Source organism: Nomia melanderi, chromosome 14 (genome assembly GCF_051020985.1).
Source record: "Nomia melanderi isolate GNS246 chromosome 14, iyNomMela1, whole genome shotgun sequence".
Classification (NCBI taxonomy): domain Eukaryota; kingdom Metazoa; phylum Arthropoda; class Insecta; order Hymenoptera; family Halictidae; genus Nomia; species Nomia melanderi.
This window is the reverse complement of record NC_135012.1, coordinates 5,509,569-5,526,144: the sequence shown is the minus strand read 5'-3', so window position 1 is coordinate 5,526,144 and position 16,576 is coordinate 5,509,569. Positions and strand designations below refer to the sequence as shown.

At 31.3% G+C, this 16,576-nt stretch overlaps 5 protein-coding genes across 10 annotated transcripts; 3 read left to right on the top strand and 2 right to left on the bottom strand.

The window, feature by feature from the left end:
- The first annotated feature begins 319 nt into the window (after positions 1-319).
- On the top strand, positions 320-5,058 carry LOC116427122 (uncharacterized). Of its 2 annotated transcripts, XM_031977100.2 has the most exons (10): positions 343-731; positions 1,285-1,576; positions 1,657-1,860; positions 1,943-2,500; positions 2,588-2,763; positions 2,847-2,925; positions 3,013-3,336; positions 3,427-3,929; positions 3,990-4,222; positions 4,293-5,058. In XM_031977100.2, exons 2-10 carry the CDS (start codon positions 1,370-1,372, stop codon positions 4,574-4,576), a joined length of 2,568 nt encoding a protein of 855 aa, XP_031832960.1. In that variant the 5' UTR covers positions 343-731; positions 1,285-1,369; the 3' UTR covers positions 4,577-5,058. The 2 variants fall into 2 exon arrangements, with proteins under 2 accessions (XP_031832961.1, XP_031832960.1); XM_031977101.2 differs by lacking the exon at positions 1,285-1,576 and having other exon boundaries at positions 320-731.
- A 151-nt stretch (positions 5,059-5,209) lies between these two features.
- Positions 5,210-7,499, bottom strand: Gmppa (GDP-mannose pyrophosphorylase A). Of its 3 annotated transcripts, XM_031977109.2 has the most exons (6): positions 7,305-7,356; positions 7,032-7,129; positions 6,553-6,937; positions 6,176-6,467; positions 5,832-6,096; positions 5,210-5,761 (listed from the first exon to the last, which is right to left on the bottom strand). In XM_031977109.2, the coding sequence occupies exons 2-6, from the start codon at positions 7,039-7,041 to the stop codon at positions 5,661-5,663; spliced, it is 1,053 nt and encodes a 350-aa protein (XP_031832969.1). In that variant the 5' UTR covers positions 7,042-7,129; positions 7,305-7,356; the 3' UTR covers positions 5,210-5,660. The 3 variants fall into 3 exon arrangements, with proteins under 3 accessions (XP_031832969.1, XP_031832967.1, XP_031832968.1); XM_031977107.2 differs by having other exon boundaries at positions 6,553-7,129; positions 7,305-7,499; XM_031977108.2 differs by having other exon boundaries at positions 6,176-6,452; positions 6,553-7,129; positions 7,305-7,492.
- A 190-nt stretch (positions 7,500-7,689) lies between these two features.
- On the bottom strand, positions 7,690-12,974 carry colt (carnitine/acylcarnitine carrier protein colt, mitochondrial). Of its 2 annotated transcripts, XM_031977111.2 has the most exons (6): positions 12,699-12,974; positions 12,372-12,476; positions 11,850-11,964; positions 11,403-11,717; positions 8,245-8,418; positions 7,690-8,154 (listed from the first exon to the last, which is right to left on the bottom strand). In XM_031977111.2, the coding sequence occupies exons 2-6, from the start codon at positions 12,396-12,398 to the stop codon at positions 7,967-7,969; spliced, it is 819 nt and encodes a 272-aa protein (XP_031832971.1). In that variant the 5' UTR covers positions 12,399-12,476; positions 12,699-12,974; the 3' UTR covers positions 7,690-7,966. The 2 variants fall into 2 exon arrangements, with proteins under 2 accessions (XP_031832971.1, XP_031832970.1); XM_031977110.2 differs by lacking the exon at positions 12,372-12,476 and having other exon boundaries at positions 7,730-8,154; positions 12,699-12,938.
- LOC116427124 (uncharacterized) lies at positions 8,460-11,376 on the top strand. Of its 2 annotated transcripts, XM_031977104.2 has the most exons (6): positions 8,467-8,799; positions 8,987-9,118; positions 9,176-9,313; positions 9,392-10,203; positions 10,287-10,836; positions 10,919-11,373. In XM_031977104.2, the coding sequence occupies exons 1-6, from the start codon at positions 8,764-8,766 to the stop codon at positions 11,093-11,095; spliced, it is 1,845 nt and encodes a 614-aa protein (XP_031832964.1). In that variant the 5' UTR covers positions 8,467-8,763; the 3' UTR covers positions 11,096-11,373. The 2 variants fall into 2 exon arrangements, with proteins under 2 accessions (XP_076229693.1, XP_031832964.1); XM_076373578.1 differs by having other exon boundaries at positions 8,460-8,799; positions 9,176-10,203; positions 10,919-11,376.
- Positions 12,975-13,226: 252 nt separating the features above from the next.
- AMPKalpha (AMP-activated protein kinase alpha subunit) lies at positions 13,227-16,309 on the top strand. The gene is made up of 10 exons (XM_031977105.2): positions 13,227-13,427; positions 13,678-13,791; positions 13,866-14,007; positions 14,073-14,311; positions 14,496-14,702; positions 14,781-14,886; positions 14,979-15,313; positions 15,404-15,567; positions 15,659-15,821; positions 15,883-16,309. The coding sequence occupies exons 2-10, from the start codon at positions 13,689-13,691 to the stop codon at positions 15,972-15,974; spliced, it is 1,551 nt and encodes a 516-aa protein (XP_031832965.1). The 5' UTR covers positions 13,227-13,427; positions 13,678-13,688; the 3' UTR covers positions 15,975-16,309.
- Positions 16,310-16,576: the final 267 nt, after the last annotated feature.

Genomic DNA, 16,576 nt, shown 5'->3' with positions numbered 1-16,576 from the left:
GATAATTTTTAGTCGCGTATGATTACACCCGATTCTCTACGTATCAATAATGTGTAAGCTCTTCAATTTAAAATATCGACAAACGAATAAGTATTTCGTTCAGTTTGTTATCTATAGGAATTATAGTGACATAATGTACTCATACGATTTAAATGAAAAATGGGCACAATTATAAAAGCTACATAATTTATTTCTTCCTGAGATAGAATACATAATTTTTATTCGTGACGAATATCGTATACCAAGATTACAAATTTAAATTTACGTTACACATATTTCTGCGTGCTGCGATTGAGCACCTCTGTCGAAGAATGCGAAAGATTGATTAATCGTTTTTCTACATAGATGTAACTGAGAACCACTGTTCGGAATTCCTGTCTACTTGGTCGACAATCTTACGTTTTAGAGTCAGTGGAGCAACGATAAGTGCAATGTTATACTGTATTCCGTAGGTGTCCTTTGAATCAACAGGTATCTCGCGCAGAGTTTCTTTTTAAATTGAATAAAAGGCTTTTTATTTGAAAATAAAGTCGTAAAAAAATGTACTGTCACCGTTGGGAAGAATGCCAATGTACAGTCGGTCGGTGAAAAAAGTTCGATTTTCGAAAGCGTCCACCAAGTATACGGATAAATTCCTTACATTCCAACGTTGGTCCAGGTTCTCAGGAGGCAGCATCTAGATGAGAATGTTACTTTTGTGATTACTCATTCGGTGACATCTGAGGAATGTGGTAAGCAAATTCGCTTCCTCCTACGCTTTGCAAACTTTTTCTTTTTCGATACGCGTCCTCTTATCCACAGCTCTTCACCGGTTTCTATTAGAATTTTAACTTACACCTTTACTGTTAAAATACCTACACGTTCGATTGATATTCTATTCCCATTTTGTAAGGAAGAAATTTTTCTTTTAAATTCCCTTGACATTATTTTCGATTTACTGTAAAAACGTTCGCATCTCATTTGCTTTAATTCGGTCTGCTTTTTACACTTCTTTACGTTTCTATATTAAATGTTAAGACGAGTTTAAAAATCAGTAACACCTGAAGATACTGTTAGAAAATGGTTTATTCAAATTTGTTTTTGTTAATTGCGATTACTGGTTAATTAAATACTGGAAAAGATATGTTCATTTTATAAAATATCATTAGAAATTTAATTTTCTTTAATGAATGCAACTATTATTTAATTCGTGTAAGATCTTTGTATGAAAATAATGTATTTTGTTTTTGTATTTTAATATATTTTATTTGATTTCTTATGTTGATTATTGTTTGAACTTTTTAGAGAAATTTTTACATTGTGGAATGTGTGGCATAGGTTGATAGAAGGAAAGGTGCTGGATAATCCAAATGGATAACAAAAGCCCATTATGGCCCAGCATCTACAGACACAGCATCAACACGAATTCTTACCATTGTGCGATGTACTATTTAACATAATTTCTCTTGCCTCATACTTTTGCGACGTTGTTTTTGATTTTGCAATGGTATACGCCCTTGCGCATCATTCTGTTGCTCCTCCAATCCTTTTTCCTTTAAGTATTGTCCTTATAGCAACATCGTTAGTTATCTCTCAGGTAATTTGTTGAATTATCATATAAGACTTATCAATTCTTTTTGTTATAAGCAACTTATTTCTTTCTTTCGTCGATTTCAGATTGTCAGTGTTCGATGGTATTTATGGGGTGCCAGAGGAAGGCTAACTGGTAAAAATATTACGGATTGCAATATTAATGAAAAAAAAGAGAATGGGAATTGGACCATATGGTGTGTTTTATTACTCCATTCCACTCAAGTCGGAGTATTGTGGAGATACTTCAAACTATTTATTCCAGTTAATTTAACTTATGTTAAACACGAGGTAAATTTAGTTTCTCTAAATTTAAAAGAAACAAAATTTATAAGGTTCTTATTTAGAAATGTATTGCTTTGTGTGTAACTAGGTGAGGGAACTTTGTGTACTACGTCTTATTCATGCATTTTGTGAAGCTGCTCCAATGTTGCTCCTGCAATTATATCTGTTATCCATTGGCGTTAACAACGACTCGAATACAGATGTTGGAAAAGGGAAAGAAACTGAATCCAGGGATAGCGAGAAGCTAGCAAAGTTGACTGCAGTATCTGCTGGACTCTCTTTATGGAGCGTATGTTGGGCAGTAGCTAGTTTTAGCAAAGGAGCAGCACGACTGCGTAATTTGGAACGTTTAGTACTGACATGGCTAGGTGTGCTGGCACAGCTAGCCTGGAGACTGGGAACTGTAAGTGCTAGAGTAGGAGTATTGGTAGCTTATGCTTCACTCTATGGTGGACAGTGGCTGTTAATTGTCATGGCTCTCCACTGGCTATCAATGTTGATGTGGCTGCTGCTCACTCCAGATGGTCTTTTTCATGGTGGTGAACATTTGCCTGTCTTAAGGAAAACTTCGTTGGCCTCTCTTCTTGCCTTTGTTTACATATTTGCGTATGTAAATCTGCATGAAACAAATCATCGGCAAAAAATGGTAAGTTGCATATATTTACCGTGTAATAATATTAATAATAATAATAATATTTATATTTATATCACTAATATTCATGTATCTATACAGGTAATATTTTATACAGTAATGTTTTTGGAAAACAGTTTGCTTATTGGTGTGTGGATAGTAGGTGTTAATAGAAGCGATCTCCTTCCGCACCAACACCATCCGAATCCTGTAACTCTAGTACTTACATTGCTAGCTTTATTTTTTGGTGGTATGTTTTTTATGGGCCTTTATTACAGGTAATTATGAACATTTACAATTTGTTACTTCATAAAACATGTTTCGAATTATTAATTCATTCATTCATTTATTTTATATTTAGATTTTTTCATGTAAGGAGGTTGAGGTATGAAGCTGGCGGTAGAATGACAGCTTCGAATCTCACAACATTGCCAAGTCAGGTACATAAATAATTTAAGTAGAGGCATGAAGAATATTTAACAGCAACAATTACTGTTGATTCTACAACAAGCAAATGATGTTTGTAGGATAATCTGGAAGAGAAACAAATAGATTATACAGAAGAAAAGAAAATAAATATGAATATAGGGATGAGGCGAGTTAAATTGAGTAATGGTGGGATACCAGGAGTATTCAATTGCCGTTTTACTAATCCAACTGCAGTAAATCCTAATCGAAAGAAAAAGAAACCGACTACTTTCGTTCCACCGCCGTCGCAATCTCAAACAGGAACAGTTACAGCTTCTATGAATGCTGTAGGAGATGCGAAGCAATGGTTGGGTATGAATAGTAGTTCGCGTCAATTAATACCGTTTTGGAAAAAGTCCGTGACGTCTTCTGGTGTATTACAGGTAACGAAATATTTCATTAATGCTTCTTTGAAATTTGTAACTATACATTCTTTCTTCAACTTACATTCAATAATTTCTTATTTGAGGCAGAATGATCATTCGGACGAACAAAAGATTGGAACAGATGCTGGAACAGGTGGTTCCCTAAGCGTTAATTTAATAAGAGAAAAACTTCAAGAGAAAAAACAGCAGCAATTACGGGAATTGCGTGCTATACAAGAAGAAATTAAAGAGGGAAAATTGTTTCCCCCACCGTCAGCTTCAGCGTCTTCGTTCTCATCATCGGCAGCATCGAATCAACAACCACCGCCGAACACAAAGTTGCATACTTCCCCTAGTTCACCCTTATTTACGTCTGCCCCATCTGTAGCTGATCAAAACGGAGGGGTCACGTTGTCTTCGTGGCCACCAGTAAAAATGCACTGCCTCTTACCTCCGCCGCCGTCTTCCTCTTATTATCCAAATGTTCATCCTTCGAATTCGTGGAGGACGACACAGAGGGAAAGAGCGGATACGCCAGAAATTTTACTCGCGCCGCGATGTCTTCCACATCATTATTCCCATTGGGCGCCATCTGCTCATGTTAATCATAGGTAAATGCAAGATTGAAAGTTTAAGGGGAAATAATCCTGAGAGACACAAATAAATTACAGAATACGTTCAAGTCAAAACGGGGGAGAGGAGAGTTCAAAAGGCGAAGGAGAAGTGGAAGGAGAAATTAGTGATATGGAGGGTAGCCAAGTATCGCTACCTCGAAGTTACACGCTTCCTCGTGAATTTAAGTATAATCATCCAAATAACAACGCGAGAGACCGAGAACGGCGTGTAGGAAGCAGTAAGGTTACACCTTCGCGTTTCTATTTACCTTCTACTAATAGCTCTGATGGTATGTGCACATTAGAATTTATGTTATCGTTATTTTAATCAATTATTCTTTAATGTAACGTAATCCACAGGAGATGTAGATAGCGCAGATAACGAAGATGAAACAGATTCTGAAGTGCAATTTCGCGTGAAGAATAGTTATGGTCATAATAATTACATTAGTGCTGAAGAACAACAGCAGCATCAACAGCGATATGTATTCGAAGACAACGCTAAAAATGAGTTCTTGCATTCCAATTCGGATTCTACGGCAGCGGTCGTAATCACTGGAAATTCTTATTTAAATAATTCACAAGGTGTACAGCGACCAAATCAGCTTTTTAGAAACAGGGTTAAACACGAAACGAAACTCTGAAGTTCTCATTTTTTTATAATACATCTTCAGAGATAATATAATAGCTGATTGAAGAGTTGAGATATAAAAGACTGTATATGCTCTATTTTTATAAAATGATTCCTTCCTGTTACATACGTGAGATATGTCTTGCACTATACTACATGCAATTTGAGACTTTAAAAGTGTAATTGCAATTTCACAACGACAATACATTTGTTCCTTGTAAAGGATGGTAAAAGTACTCTTCTTTGTACAAATTGAATGCAAGTTGGATAACCAGGTATGTTTATTTACATAATCCAGTTTTAGATGATAAATATATAGGTTTTTATACAAATTTAGTATTTTGTGCATTTTAAGTATGTTTTTATAATAAATTATTGACCCTTTTTACTGTATTTTATTAGGAAATATACTGCTTATAAGTCATAAGACTATTTTTACACTATAGATTTTAAGTATGGTTCCGTGAAAGGATAAATTATGTAAACATATTGATTATTTAGATCAACGATATTTATTTAATAATGTTAATATAAATAAATAAATCTGTCTTCGCATTTACATCTTAAAATAGTTAAAATAGAGTTTAAAATACTTCAGTCTTTTTACCCGAAATATTACATGCACATTTGCATGTGCACTCTTCCTTATATTATAATGTATTAAATGTATGTTATAAATGAAGATTTTTAAAAATAATATTGGAGAAATTCTCCATATTTACAAGAAAAATTTTTGATATAAAATGTTTGAATTCAATACTTTTGAAAATTGAAACAGTGTACAATTTACAAATATAATATACATAAATTTAAGTACATAAAAATATGTGATACAAATGTTTACAAACCTTACATAGTGTATTTTAGTAAATATTAATCATTTACAGATAAACAATTATATACAGTATATTTGTTTAAAAACATTTATATCCGTATAAATAATTTCTGAATTTATGCATTGTGCATTATTCTCAGGCTTTTTTACAGATAGGCAACTAATTTTTGTGCTTCAATAATAGTTGCAAAATTTGATAAATAATTGAGATTAGAAGTATCTTTTTTTAAATACAACAAGTAATGTGTTAGGCATAAATAATTCAAAGAATAATTTCATTCTTAAAATTTCTTGTAAGTTCTTTGTGCGGTAATACAATGGAATTCAATAAAATTTTCTCTGCTGCTAGACGCACGCTCGTGCCTGAAATATAAATCGAGAAATAATAAAAAATTATTTTCTTTGTAATATTTTCAAATGATAAATTAATTACCAAGAATCGTAATAGATGGATTGAGCTTTCCGTTTGTGTTAAACAAAGGCAAGTTTTCCATTTTCGCAAATGGTTTATCAGCATTAGGATCGCATGGTGTTCCTTCTATGCGTGCCCATTCTCCTACATAGCTACTTTTTCCTATTATACTATGTAGAACTATAGAATGTGCTTGAATGTGAGCATTAGCTAATATAATTGATTCTCTTATTCTAACACCTGGTGCAATAATAGCATTCTGACCTATACTGACATTTGGACCTAGCTGTAAAAATAGTAATATTCAAATGAATTTGTATGTAATAAGTAATGCAAAAATTAAATGGAACATAAGATTTCTGTACCACTGCTGTTGGATGGACTACAGCTGATGGATGAATATAAACATCACCTATAATTTGGCAAGATTCCTTGGATGTAAAATCAAGACATTTTGAACTATTTTTTTTATACAAAGCTAAATAATGACGATTAGCATATATTGCAGAACCTGCTGTCTTAACTTGTGACCACCACCTTAGTACAGGTAATGCAAATAAGCGACCTGTTCCAGCTAATCGAGTTAATATGTCTTGTTCAAGAGATATATGAGCTGGGTCTCTGCCATTTCCATTAAATTGTCTAGACATAAAATTTCTATTAAAACTATAGTATCATTACACATTGTTCTCCAGTATTTTACATGAAAAGGCATTATATATTGAATGTTAAAATATCTTACGTAAAAGTTTCCTGATGTTGTCCAGCATAAAATGCATCTGCCATAATTTGAAAAATATCAGGAGAAGCAAGATAGATTCCACAGTTAATCAAAGTCGAAACAAATGTTGATGGTTTCTCCACATAATGTGTAACTTCCCATTCTTTTCCAAGAACCATACATCCATAATTCATAGATTGTTGTCTTGTTGCTTCTGTGGCCATGATCGTAAGCAGTGCTTGTTTTTCTGTATGGAATTCTACTATTTCTTGCAATGGGAAATCAGCGCAAACATCACCATTCATTACAAAAAAATGTGTGGGGGAACCAGAGCGTATTTGATCACGAAAGTGATACATTCCCCCCGCAGTTCCCAACATAGTAAATTCTTGAAGGTATCTAATGACTATGTTATATGTAGTTGTCATTTCATGAATAAATTGAGCCAAATCGGCAGTAAGGTATGAACCAATTATTAATATTTCACTAAGATTTTGTACCTTTGAACATGCTTCTATGTGGTGTTGAATCACTGGCAATCCAGCAATTGGAAATAATGGTTTTGGTATATCCAAGGAAAGGGGTCTAAATCTGGTTCCTGTAAAGCATATCTTATGTATAACAATTATTAGTAAAGTTACATATATTATTTCGTGACAGGAATGAATCTTTCAGCACTAGCGAATGTATATTTACAATTAGATTTTAGGTTAAATTACTTTGTATGTTGCAAAATTTATAATAGAAGTAATTTTATGTAAAAAAAAACAAACCTTTCGAGGGGCCTCCAATTAATATAACAGCTTTTAGTATCATTTTTTATATAATTTACAAATTTGGTTACAATTATAAAGAATACTTGCCACGATGACAAAAATCAATATACTGATAGATTTAGGAACACTCAAAAATGTTTGGTTCATAAATTCCAAATCAGTAGATAGGATAAGAACTAGAACTTCCTAACTGTACAACTTTTGGTTTGACCAAAAGAAAATAGAACAATTACTAAAATATATTAAATATAATATAGTCAAAATATAGTACTTAAAGTAGTACTTTTCTTACCATTCTTTTCAATATAAAGGTATAAATTTCAATGTAGACAATTGGAAAAGAATTCCAAGATTTATTTTCACTTGTAATTACAAAATATTTATATAAAAAATTAACGAAATAGAAATTCTATAGAGAAACGTACTGTATATAGTAACAGTTAATATTATAGTATCTGTAATCATAATTCATTTTAATGAATGTGCCTGATGCTGATGTTATTGAACATATTGTTCAATTATTTGATATAAAAAATATAGTACTTGTAATATATATGATTAGACATATGTAACATAGTTAAATGTATATTGATAGTATAACATTTCTTTGCTGTCAGTATTTCTTAATTACATCTGTGTTCTAATAGTTATTGTTTACTTTATAAACCAGGTAACACCACATTCAAAAAATTCATGCATATTTCAAATCCGAGGAAACATGCTGCATTTGCTGGAAAAGCCCGGAGCATCACAGGTGTACATCCTTTGTATAAAGCTGTTAATCCCTCCTTTTTCATTAAAACTACAAAGACATCTCGAATTCCTCGTTTGTAAGTACCATCTGGAGCTATACAAAATTTATGTAATAATTTATTAGATTATATAATATGTAATTTCTATAAATAATTCATAAAGTAATTTTAACAGTTATACATACCACTTTGTAAACGACTTTTTAATACATCAGGTGGCATTCCAACAATCCAATTGGCAATACCAGCTGAACCACCAGCAAATATCGTAGGTAATAATCCAAGGGTACCATCATTTGGTGTCAACCAATCTTTTAGACATTCATATGTCATAAAATACATTCCACTAGCAGGAATATCTAAAAGTTTCAACAAAATCTTATACTCAAAAAGAAGCCAGAGAATATTTGACATATTTCATGATGAAAAAAATATAGTAACACAATGGAAAATAGGATACAATAATTTTGAAAAAAGATTAAGTTCCACCTGAATCTACATAATCCGAGCATCTTGTGAAAACGTTATTTATAATTATAAAACAAGAATAGTGTGCGTGGGCTGCTAGATAGGAAACATCCTGTTTGATAGGGGACATCAAGGCAGAAAGATAACAGTTAACAAAATTCAGTTTCCTTCGAACCAGCGTACCATTACTGGTTTTAAGATCCATTTTTCTTTGTTCTTCAAGTTCCAAACGGATAATGACGGTTATTTTAATTCTTCTGATCACTCTGCTGGTATATAATTTTTCCTCCTATTCAAATGCAGCTTTACTTGCTTCAAAATAATTTTATCCATGCAAATTTGAAGCTATTTCTTATTTGTGTTATTTCTATATTTATTCACACAATATAAATTCTTTAGAAAATAATTATTAATTGTATGTTGAATAATAATAAATATGTATATGTATATATTACTTAGAACAAGTGCTTTGGGCAGATAATTGATATCGGTAGTGTCTGGGAAGTGAAATGTCCACAAGGATGTTCTTGTGAGGTTCAACGATTTGCAGATCTGCCTCTACAACGTTGGATTCGAACAAACCAAGATCAGGTATGAGGATTATTTGTATTTTTATCTTTCACGATCTAATCAATCTTTTTTCAACAGACGTTATCCAGTGATGTCGATTTAGAATTTGGTTTGCACATGGATCATTCCATGATTACAGAATTCTTGAAGGTAGCAATCTGTGTTGTTGCAGAAGATTATGAAGAACTTTTAGAAAAACTTCCTTCCGATATACAAGTGAATATTACTAGATATTTAAATTTTCTATTATGTATCAGAAAAATGCATATACATATGTACATATCCACTTTCCAGATTTTTACCATACTCGAGTCAGGTGTGGGAGATTTTGAAATTCTCCTGCAATCTACAACATTTCAACGTTTTACAGATTTAATATCATTAGACATACAAGGCATAGATTATGATGCATCTGGACAAAAGAATTTGAATAATGAACACAGAAAGCAAGGTGGAATTATCTTATCCATTGATTCTTTGTACCCGTTAGGTTTAAATCTTCTTTATTTAAATCTGGAGCGAGTGAAGCTGACAAGTTTAAGCCCAACAAAAAGAAACAAAGCTAATCTCGTAATTAAACCAATGAACACTATCGTTGATGAGGAAAATAGGAACAAACAGTTACTAAATACAGGACATAGGTTGATCTTTTTAAGTCAACAAAATAGCGACGACAGTAATGACAAGGAAATACTTCCTTATGATATTTATAAGCAAGAAATGGAAGGTTACAGAGAAACTGTTGGACTTTTTACCGATTTAGGAAGTTTAACTCATTTAAGAGTTTATGACTGTGCTTTGCAAGACATATCATGGCATATGTTTGATGGTTTGAATAGTCTTGTCCATCTTTCATTGGAGAAAAACAATCTAAAATTTATTCCAGAATTTTGTTTTTATGGTACACCAAATTTAAAAGTACTTTCACTTGCAAGTAACCAATTGTTGACGCTTAAAAGTGTTGACTTAGCAGGTTTACTAATGCTTGAAAATCTTGATTTAAGAGGAAATAACTTAACTTTCTTATCAGAATTGTCTCTGCCTCCCTTTCCAATGCTAAAAGTAGCAGATTTTCGAGAAAATCCTTTGGATTCAGTATTTCCAAGGTAATTAGAAATATTTAATACAGCTTTTAACGAATAATATAATATGTAAATAAATAAATGCTAAAAAATATGTTTTGTTTTAGTACTTTTGAAATCATGAATACAACAGTAAAGTTATACTTGGGAGGAGAATACTCAAAATTATATTTACAGAAGAATTCCTTTTTAGGATTACATCAACTTGAAATCCTACATTTATACAATCTGGAAATACTTGTATTGGAACGCTTTGTATTTCAAGGAATGCCAGAGTTACTAGAGTTAAAAGCACGTGGAAATATTTCAAGTATTGAATTTGATGCATTTGTAGATTTAATCAAATTATTGGATCTTGATCTAAGTTACTGCCATATTCGTAAAATATCCATGGATGCTTTTTATGGATTGGAAAACGTTAAGCGTATAGATTTATCTAATAACGAGTTAGAGTTCATTCCACCTGGTCTCTTTGGAATACAACAACAAAAGGAGCTTAAAGAAATTATTCTTTCGAAAAATAAATTAATAACTCTACCTCTAGATTTTTTCAAAATGTTGCGTAATCTAAATAAACAGCAACAATTAACAACTATAAGATTAGATGGTAATCCATGGGATTGTACTTGTTCTATGACTACATGGAATCCTCAATTGGTAAACATAACAAGCTGCTTTTTAATATGTAGTTGCATTCAAATGTGTTAATTAAAACTGTTTGCATTTCTGCCCATCACAGGTAAACAGATTACGAGAAACAGCACCACGCTGTTCAACACCAAAAAGATTGCGAAATTGGGGTGTTTTCTATGCATTGCGAAAAGGAGGTTTACAGTGCAGAACTTTAAGAAGAAGACATTTAAAAAAATCTTCTATTGGAAGAAACTCTTATGAAGATAACAACATTATCAGTTAGCTAATTTTCAAGTAATTAATATTTGTGTATAAAAATAACAAAATTAAAAAGCGGGAAAATTCCTAATTTTCGGCTTTTATGAATTTATTTTTTTGAATACATAATTTTTAGTATTTGCATGATTAAGTATAATCTAATTAATTCTGTACCATAAACTGTGCATAGATAGATACATATAATTACATACAAAAACAGAAAATTGCAAATGGTAAAAAGAGACATGGAATGCAGTGGGAAAAGGTAACGTGTGTAGTATGTTCGTTACAAAAATAAATGAAAAGAAAAATGATAAATTGATTTCACATACCTCTCAAAAGAGTAGCACAGGTACCTTTATATATACTTCTTATTCCTCCCTCTTTATAGAGCTGTTTCATACAGTCGATTGGCCCCTTGTATTTTGGTTTTGTATCACCTTGTTGTATTTGTAGAAGACATTTTATTCTTTCACCTGGTGCCATTATAAAGGTTGTGAAGATTCCACTAAACGCACCAGCAGCAAATAATTGTGAAGGTGTCAATTTTTCATTATCAGTCTTTCTTATTAATTGCTTGCCAAGACCAAAGCCATAAAAGCTTATAGCAAATATTGGAGCTACACCACACAAAGGTGCACCCATACCTATGAAGAAAAGGAATGTAAATAGTCTGACAAATAAAATGTTGTATGTTTTCTTTTAGTTTGCTTACAATTTTTAATTAGTTGAAAAATATCTGTGGAATATATTTCTAACATAGCAAACTTACTTCATACCTTTGTATAAACCACGTATACCTTCTTTTGTTATTGTTTTCTTAGCACAATCAAATGTTCCGTTATATAAGGCTACTTCATTTCGACCTGGCACAGGCATAGTTTGAAGACGAACCTGTTAAAGATCATTTTTTTCCTAATATATATTTTAATAGTGGAAACATTTATTTCCATAAAGCTCTTACTTTTAATTTAATAGAACTTATAAGATAATAGCATATAAAACTGGTATAAGTCTGTTATTAAATATTTGTATCATAGAGTATTTATATTTGTTCGCTAAAGATTTTTATTATTATAAAGAAGTATATAACTTTTAAAAAATAATTGCTTATATGATTATTTACAATGTTTGCAATCATTAATGTTTATAAAACATAATCTTATAAGATAAAGTTGAATCTATTATAGCAGTTAATGATCTTTGAAGTGCAAACATAATCAGAAGCTCAATCCTCTTAAGAGGAAAAGTAGATAATACGAAGTAAAGCTATCATAAGTATTAATATTATCAGTACACACTGTGCTTATTTTATTGAACATTTCCATTATGAGAGCCAATCCTCTTCAGAGAAATAGAGTGAAATCCTAAGTAGGATTTAATAATCCTACTTGGAATACATATAGCTGGAAAACGGGGGTTTAATTTTGACATTAAATTTTGCAAAAATGATCATTCTACACTAAGAACATCTACATGCTATTTGCAACTAAAAAGGTTGATTTTTAAAACTAATTGTTTTAATGTTACAGTACAATAGTTTGTTTTAATATGATTTAACAATTACAGTTTATTGTATAACAATAATTAATTTCTTTTATTCATTAATAATAATCATGTAACCTTACTTTTATTGTGTCTAAAGGATGTCCAGCAATTACGGTGCAAATTCCACCGAATCCTCCGCTAAGAAAATATTTAACTGGACTTTCTTTACCCGACATTTCGATAATATGTTATTTAGCGCAAGTCTCATAAGAAAACTTATAAGTTAAATAATGGACGGTTCCAAGCTTTTCTCTTCTTATTAAAGGAGTACGGTACAAAGGTTGAATAAAGTAAGTACATTTAAATTCCTATGTCAATTACTTGATTAATAGAAACTGACAAACTAATTTATATTTATGTAATTATTTATATAGTGATTAATATAAAACTTTTGATTATTGTTAAAATAAAATATATTCTTTTGAAACTATACTGTAAAACATAGGTGTTACATATTTTTGGAAAATAAAATTAAAGTAGTGAAGCGTAAAGTCAATGAAAAATGTGAATTGCATACATAATTTACAATAAAGTTTTAAAACATTTTTTTGGAAACTATGAAAAGATGATTTCATATATGCCGCCAATCTGATGTAATAGTGCTGCGTGTATATAGTGTACTTAGAGTTAAACATTTCAATGATGCACAGTTCCACCTTTCTGAAAAACAAAAATATCTGCAGATAGAAAATTTATCACTGGCTTTCTATTCTTTACTTTACGTAATAAATGATTGAAACATTGCGTTGATGGCTGTGCAATAGTGTCTTTAAGATAATAAGTGTCAAAGAACATGTAAATAGTGTCAGGTGATTGAAATCATTAGCAATCCGATTTATGATTTTGCGAAAATACGCTCTTTTTTTCAATTTTTCGTGCCTTCATATTTTTCAATGCAATAGTTTAATTTTTATAAAGAGATCAAAAACGACGAATGTCTTTTTTTGTTAATTCTGTTCGACCTTGTTACAATTTACTACAATTTTGTCACATGCGTGTGATGACAGTAATTAGTTGTATTGAACAGTCTCAAATAACTCTTATACTCTCTCATTATAGGAACATTAAAAATGTCTGAAAAGATTCCCTCTAATCAACCACAACCTATCGTTAAGATAGGTCATTATACACTTGGACAAACTTTGGGCGTTGGAACATTTGGTAAAGTAAAAAGTACGTAAGTCATATTTCATGTAGTTTTAATAAAATATAGTTACTAAATTAACAATAACTTGTATCTTTTTTAGTTGGGGAACATGTCTTAACGAAACATAAAGTTGCTGTAAAAATATTGAATCGTCAAAAAATCAAAAGTCTTGATGTGGTTGGAAAAATTAGAAGAGAAATACAAAATCTGAAACTCTTTAGACATCCTCACATCATTAAATTGTAAGCGTATAATTATATTTATCAATGCTTTAAACAATTAATATTTTAATCATTCATTGTATCAGGTATCAAGTTATAAGCACACCTACAGATATATTCATGATAATGGAATATGTCTCAGGTGGTGAATTGTTTGATTATATTGTGAAACATGGGAAGCTTAAAGAATACGAGGCACGAAGATTTTTCCAGCAGATTATTTCAGGAGTTGATTATTGTCATAGGCATATGATAGTTCATCGTGATTTAAAACCTGAAAATCTTCTTTTAGATCAAAATCTACATGTAAAAATAGCAGATTTCGGTATTTGGATAGAGCTGGAATATTATTATATTCTAAATGAAAGCTTTAGTCAAGTGCAAGACATTCATAATTTTTTTTCGAATATATTTAATTTATTTAATTTTTAAAATAACGATAAACGAATGTCTTGTACATTAAATAAAATAAGTAAGCTTTATTTATATGTATTTTCATGTAACTTCAGGTTTGTCAAACATGATGATGGATGGAGAATTCTTACGTACCTCCTGTGGTTCTCCAAATTATGCAGCACCAGAAGTAATTTCAGGAAAGCTATATGCTGGCCCAGAAGTTGATATCTGGTCTTGTGGAATAATATTATATGCTTTACTTTGTGGAACATTACCATTTGATGATGAACATGTACCAACACTTTTTCGTAAAATCAAATGTGAGTTACATTTGTATATAATTATTAGTATTATTACTAATCATTGTGTAAAGACTGAGATGAAAAGATTCTTTTTAGCTGGAGTTTTTCCCATTCCTGAGTACCTGAATAAAACTGTTGTAAGTCTTTTGTGTCATATGTTACAAGTGGATCCCATGAAAAGAGCAACAATCGAGGATATCAAGTATTTCAAATTTGATATAATTAATTTCTAATAATTTTTACATTGAAATGTAGTAACACTTTATAATTAATTAAACGTTTATTTTGTTTTAGAAAACACGAATGGTTTCAAAAGGATTTGCCTTCATATTTATTCCCATCCCCTGTTGAACAGGATTCTTCTGTAATCAATATAGATGCAGTGAATGAAGTTTGTGAGAAATTCAATGTGAAGGAAGCAGAAGTTCATTCTGCATTGTTAGGTGGAGATCCGCATGACCAACTGGCAATTGCTTATCATTTGATAATAGACAACAAATTAATCGCTGATGAAGCTGCTAAAGCAGAGTTGAAGGATTTCTATGTGGCCTCTAGCCCACCTCCTGTAGCTTTTAGTCCCAACGATTCCAATAACAGTCCTTTAAGACCGCATCCAGAAAGAATAGCACGTGCGTTTATTCTAACAAATTTTGAAGAAATATTCGAACTTACTGTTCAAGTTTAATATGTTTTTAAAAATATTTATTATATAATTTTAGCATTGCGAGAACGACAAAGTTCACAAGGAAGCACATCATCGCAAACACAAGGCAATCGTGGTACACCAGTGAAACGGGCCAAATGGCATTTAGGAATTCGTTCACAGTCTAAACCTAATGACATTATGAATGAAGTTTATCGTGCTATGAAAGCTCTTAATTTCGTAAGCCTCATTTTATGTGAATTGGAAGTCACTAATTTTTTCAATAATTTAGAGTTGTCCCTTTAATTGTAACATTTGTTTCTTTCTTCAGGAATGGAAAATCATAAATGCTTACAGTGTTAGAGTACGTCAAAAAAATAAAATAACTGATGGATATAGCAAAATGTCATTACAACTTTACCAAGTTGATAGTAAAAGTTATTTATTAGATTTCAAGTCTTTATCTAGCGAAGAAGGAGAAGACATAGGACGTGGTAAAATATTATATTAATATATATTTTATTTTCATATTTTATATGATAATTCTTATTTTAGATCCAACACTTCCACCGCCCCAAGCGACGGGCCATCATACAATGGAATTCTTTGAAATGTGTGCAGCATTAATCACACAATTAGCTCGATGATTTGCTGCTGAAATATGAGTCACCATTTTTTCAGAATCATGTTAAGTAAAGCTGATGTGTTTCTTGTTTTAATTATATCTCATACCGTGCAGTTTTTAGGATAAAGGGATCATTTAGAACGAAACAAATGGATATATCAATCCCATAAAGAAGTTACACATAAGTGAGAGAAGATAAAATAAATCCATGGACAGTTAAAGAATATTTTCCTTAAACCTCCTTATTTTTATATTTTGTTCAGTAGCTTTAGACGAATCATATAAATGTTGTTATTAAGAAATACAATTAGTTTTAGCTTGGAAGTCGGATAAAAAAATACAGTATTGCTACCGTAATTCTATGTTTCTAGGGTTTCTTTAACGTCTCATTTGTATCTTCATCGTTTCCCAGACGTATAATTCAAAAAATCCTCGAACAGAATAGCCCAATAAACTATCGAGTATCGCAAGCATTGAAGCAGTACTGTATGCTTCCTTGAAAATTAGGGTCTTATGGTTAACAAATTTGTAGTTTTCCATTAAAACGTTAGATAGCGCTGTAAACAACATTTCATAGCTTTTTTGTGTGTTTCATAAGCTATATAATATAATATTCATTAACTA

What these genes read in the sequence shown, in the direction of transcription:
- AMPKalpha (XM_031977105.2), top strand. Translation starts at nt 13,689, where the DNA reads ATGTCTGAAAAGATTCCCTCTAATCAACCACAACCTATCGTTAAGATA. An exon ending in ACTTTTTCGTAAAATCAAAT is followed by an intron (nt 14,703 to 14,780) that starts GTGAGTTACATT and finishes GATTCTTTTTAG; the next exon opens with CTGGAGTTTTTCCCATTCCT. An exon ending in CTATGAAAGCTCTTAATTTC is followed by an intron (nt 15,568 to 15,658) that starts GTAAGCCTCATT and finishes TTCTTTCTTCAG; the next exon opens with GAATGGAAAATCATAAATGC.
- LOC116427124 (XM_076373578.1), top strand. Translation starts at nt 8,764, where the DNA reads ATGACGGTTATTTTAATTCTTCTGATCACTCTGCTG. An exon ending in TTCGAACAAACCAAGATCAG is followed by an intron (nt 9,119 to 9,175) that starts GTATGAGGATTA and finishes TTTTTTCAACAG; the next exon opens with ACGTTATCCAGTGATGTCGA. An exon ending in TTGGATTCAGTATTTCCAAG is followed by an intron (nt 10,204 to 10,286) that starts GTAATTAGAAAT and finishes GTTTTGTTTTAG; the next exon opens with TACTTTTGAAATCATGAATA.
- LOC116427122 (XM_031977100.2), top strand. Translation starts at nt 1,370, where the DNA reads ATGGCCCAGCATCTACAGACACAGCATCAACACGAATTCTTACCATTG. An exon ending in CGTCTTCTGGTGTATTACAG is followed by an intron (nt 3,337 to 3,426) that starts GTAACGAAATAT and finishes TATTTGAGGCAG; the next exon opens with AATGATCATTCGGACGAACA. An exon ending in TTCTACTAATAGCTCTGATG is followed by an intron (nt 4,223 to 4,292) that starts GTATGTGCACAT and finishes CGTAATCCACAG; the next exon opens with GAGATGTAGATAGCGCAGAT.
- colt (XM_031977110.2), bottom strand. Translation starts at nt 12,794, where the DNA reads ATGTCGGGTAAAGAAAGTCCAGTTAAATATTTTCTTAGCGGAGGATTC. An exon ending in ATCCTTTAGACACAATAAAA is followed by an intron (nt 11,965 to 12,698) that starts GTAAGGTTACAT and finishes GATCTTTAACAG; the next exon opens with GTTCGTCTTCAAACTATGCC. An exon ending in TATACGTGGTTTATACAAAG is followed by an intron (nt 11,718 to 11,849) that starts GTATGAAGTAAG and finishes TTTTCTTCATAG; the next exon opens with GTATGGGTGCACCTTTGTGT.
- Gmppa (XM_031977107.2), bottom strand. Translation starts at nt 7,347, where the DNA reads ATGATACTAAAAGCTGTTATATTAATTGGAGGCCCCTCGAAAG. An exon ending in AATTGGAGGCCCCTCGAAAG is followed by an intron (nt 7,130 to 7,304) that starts GTTTGTTTTTTT and finishes TATGCTTTACAG; the next exon opens with GAACCAGATTTAGACCCCTT. An exon ending in TAGTCCATCCAACAGCAGTG is followed by an intron (nt 6,097 to 6,175) that starts GTACAGAAATCT and finishes CTATTTTTACAG; the next exon opens with CTAGGTCCAAATGTCAGTAT.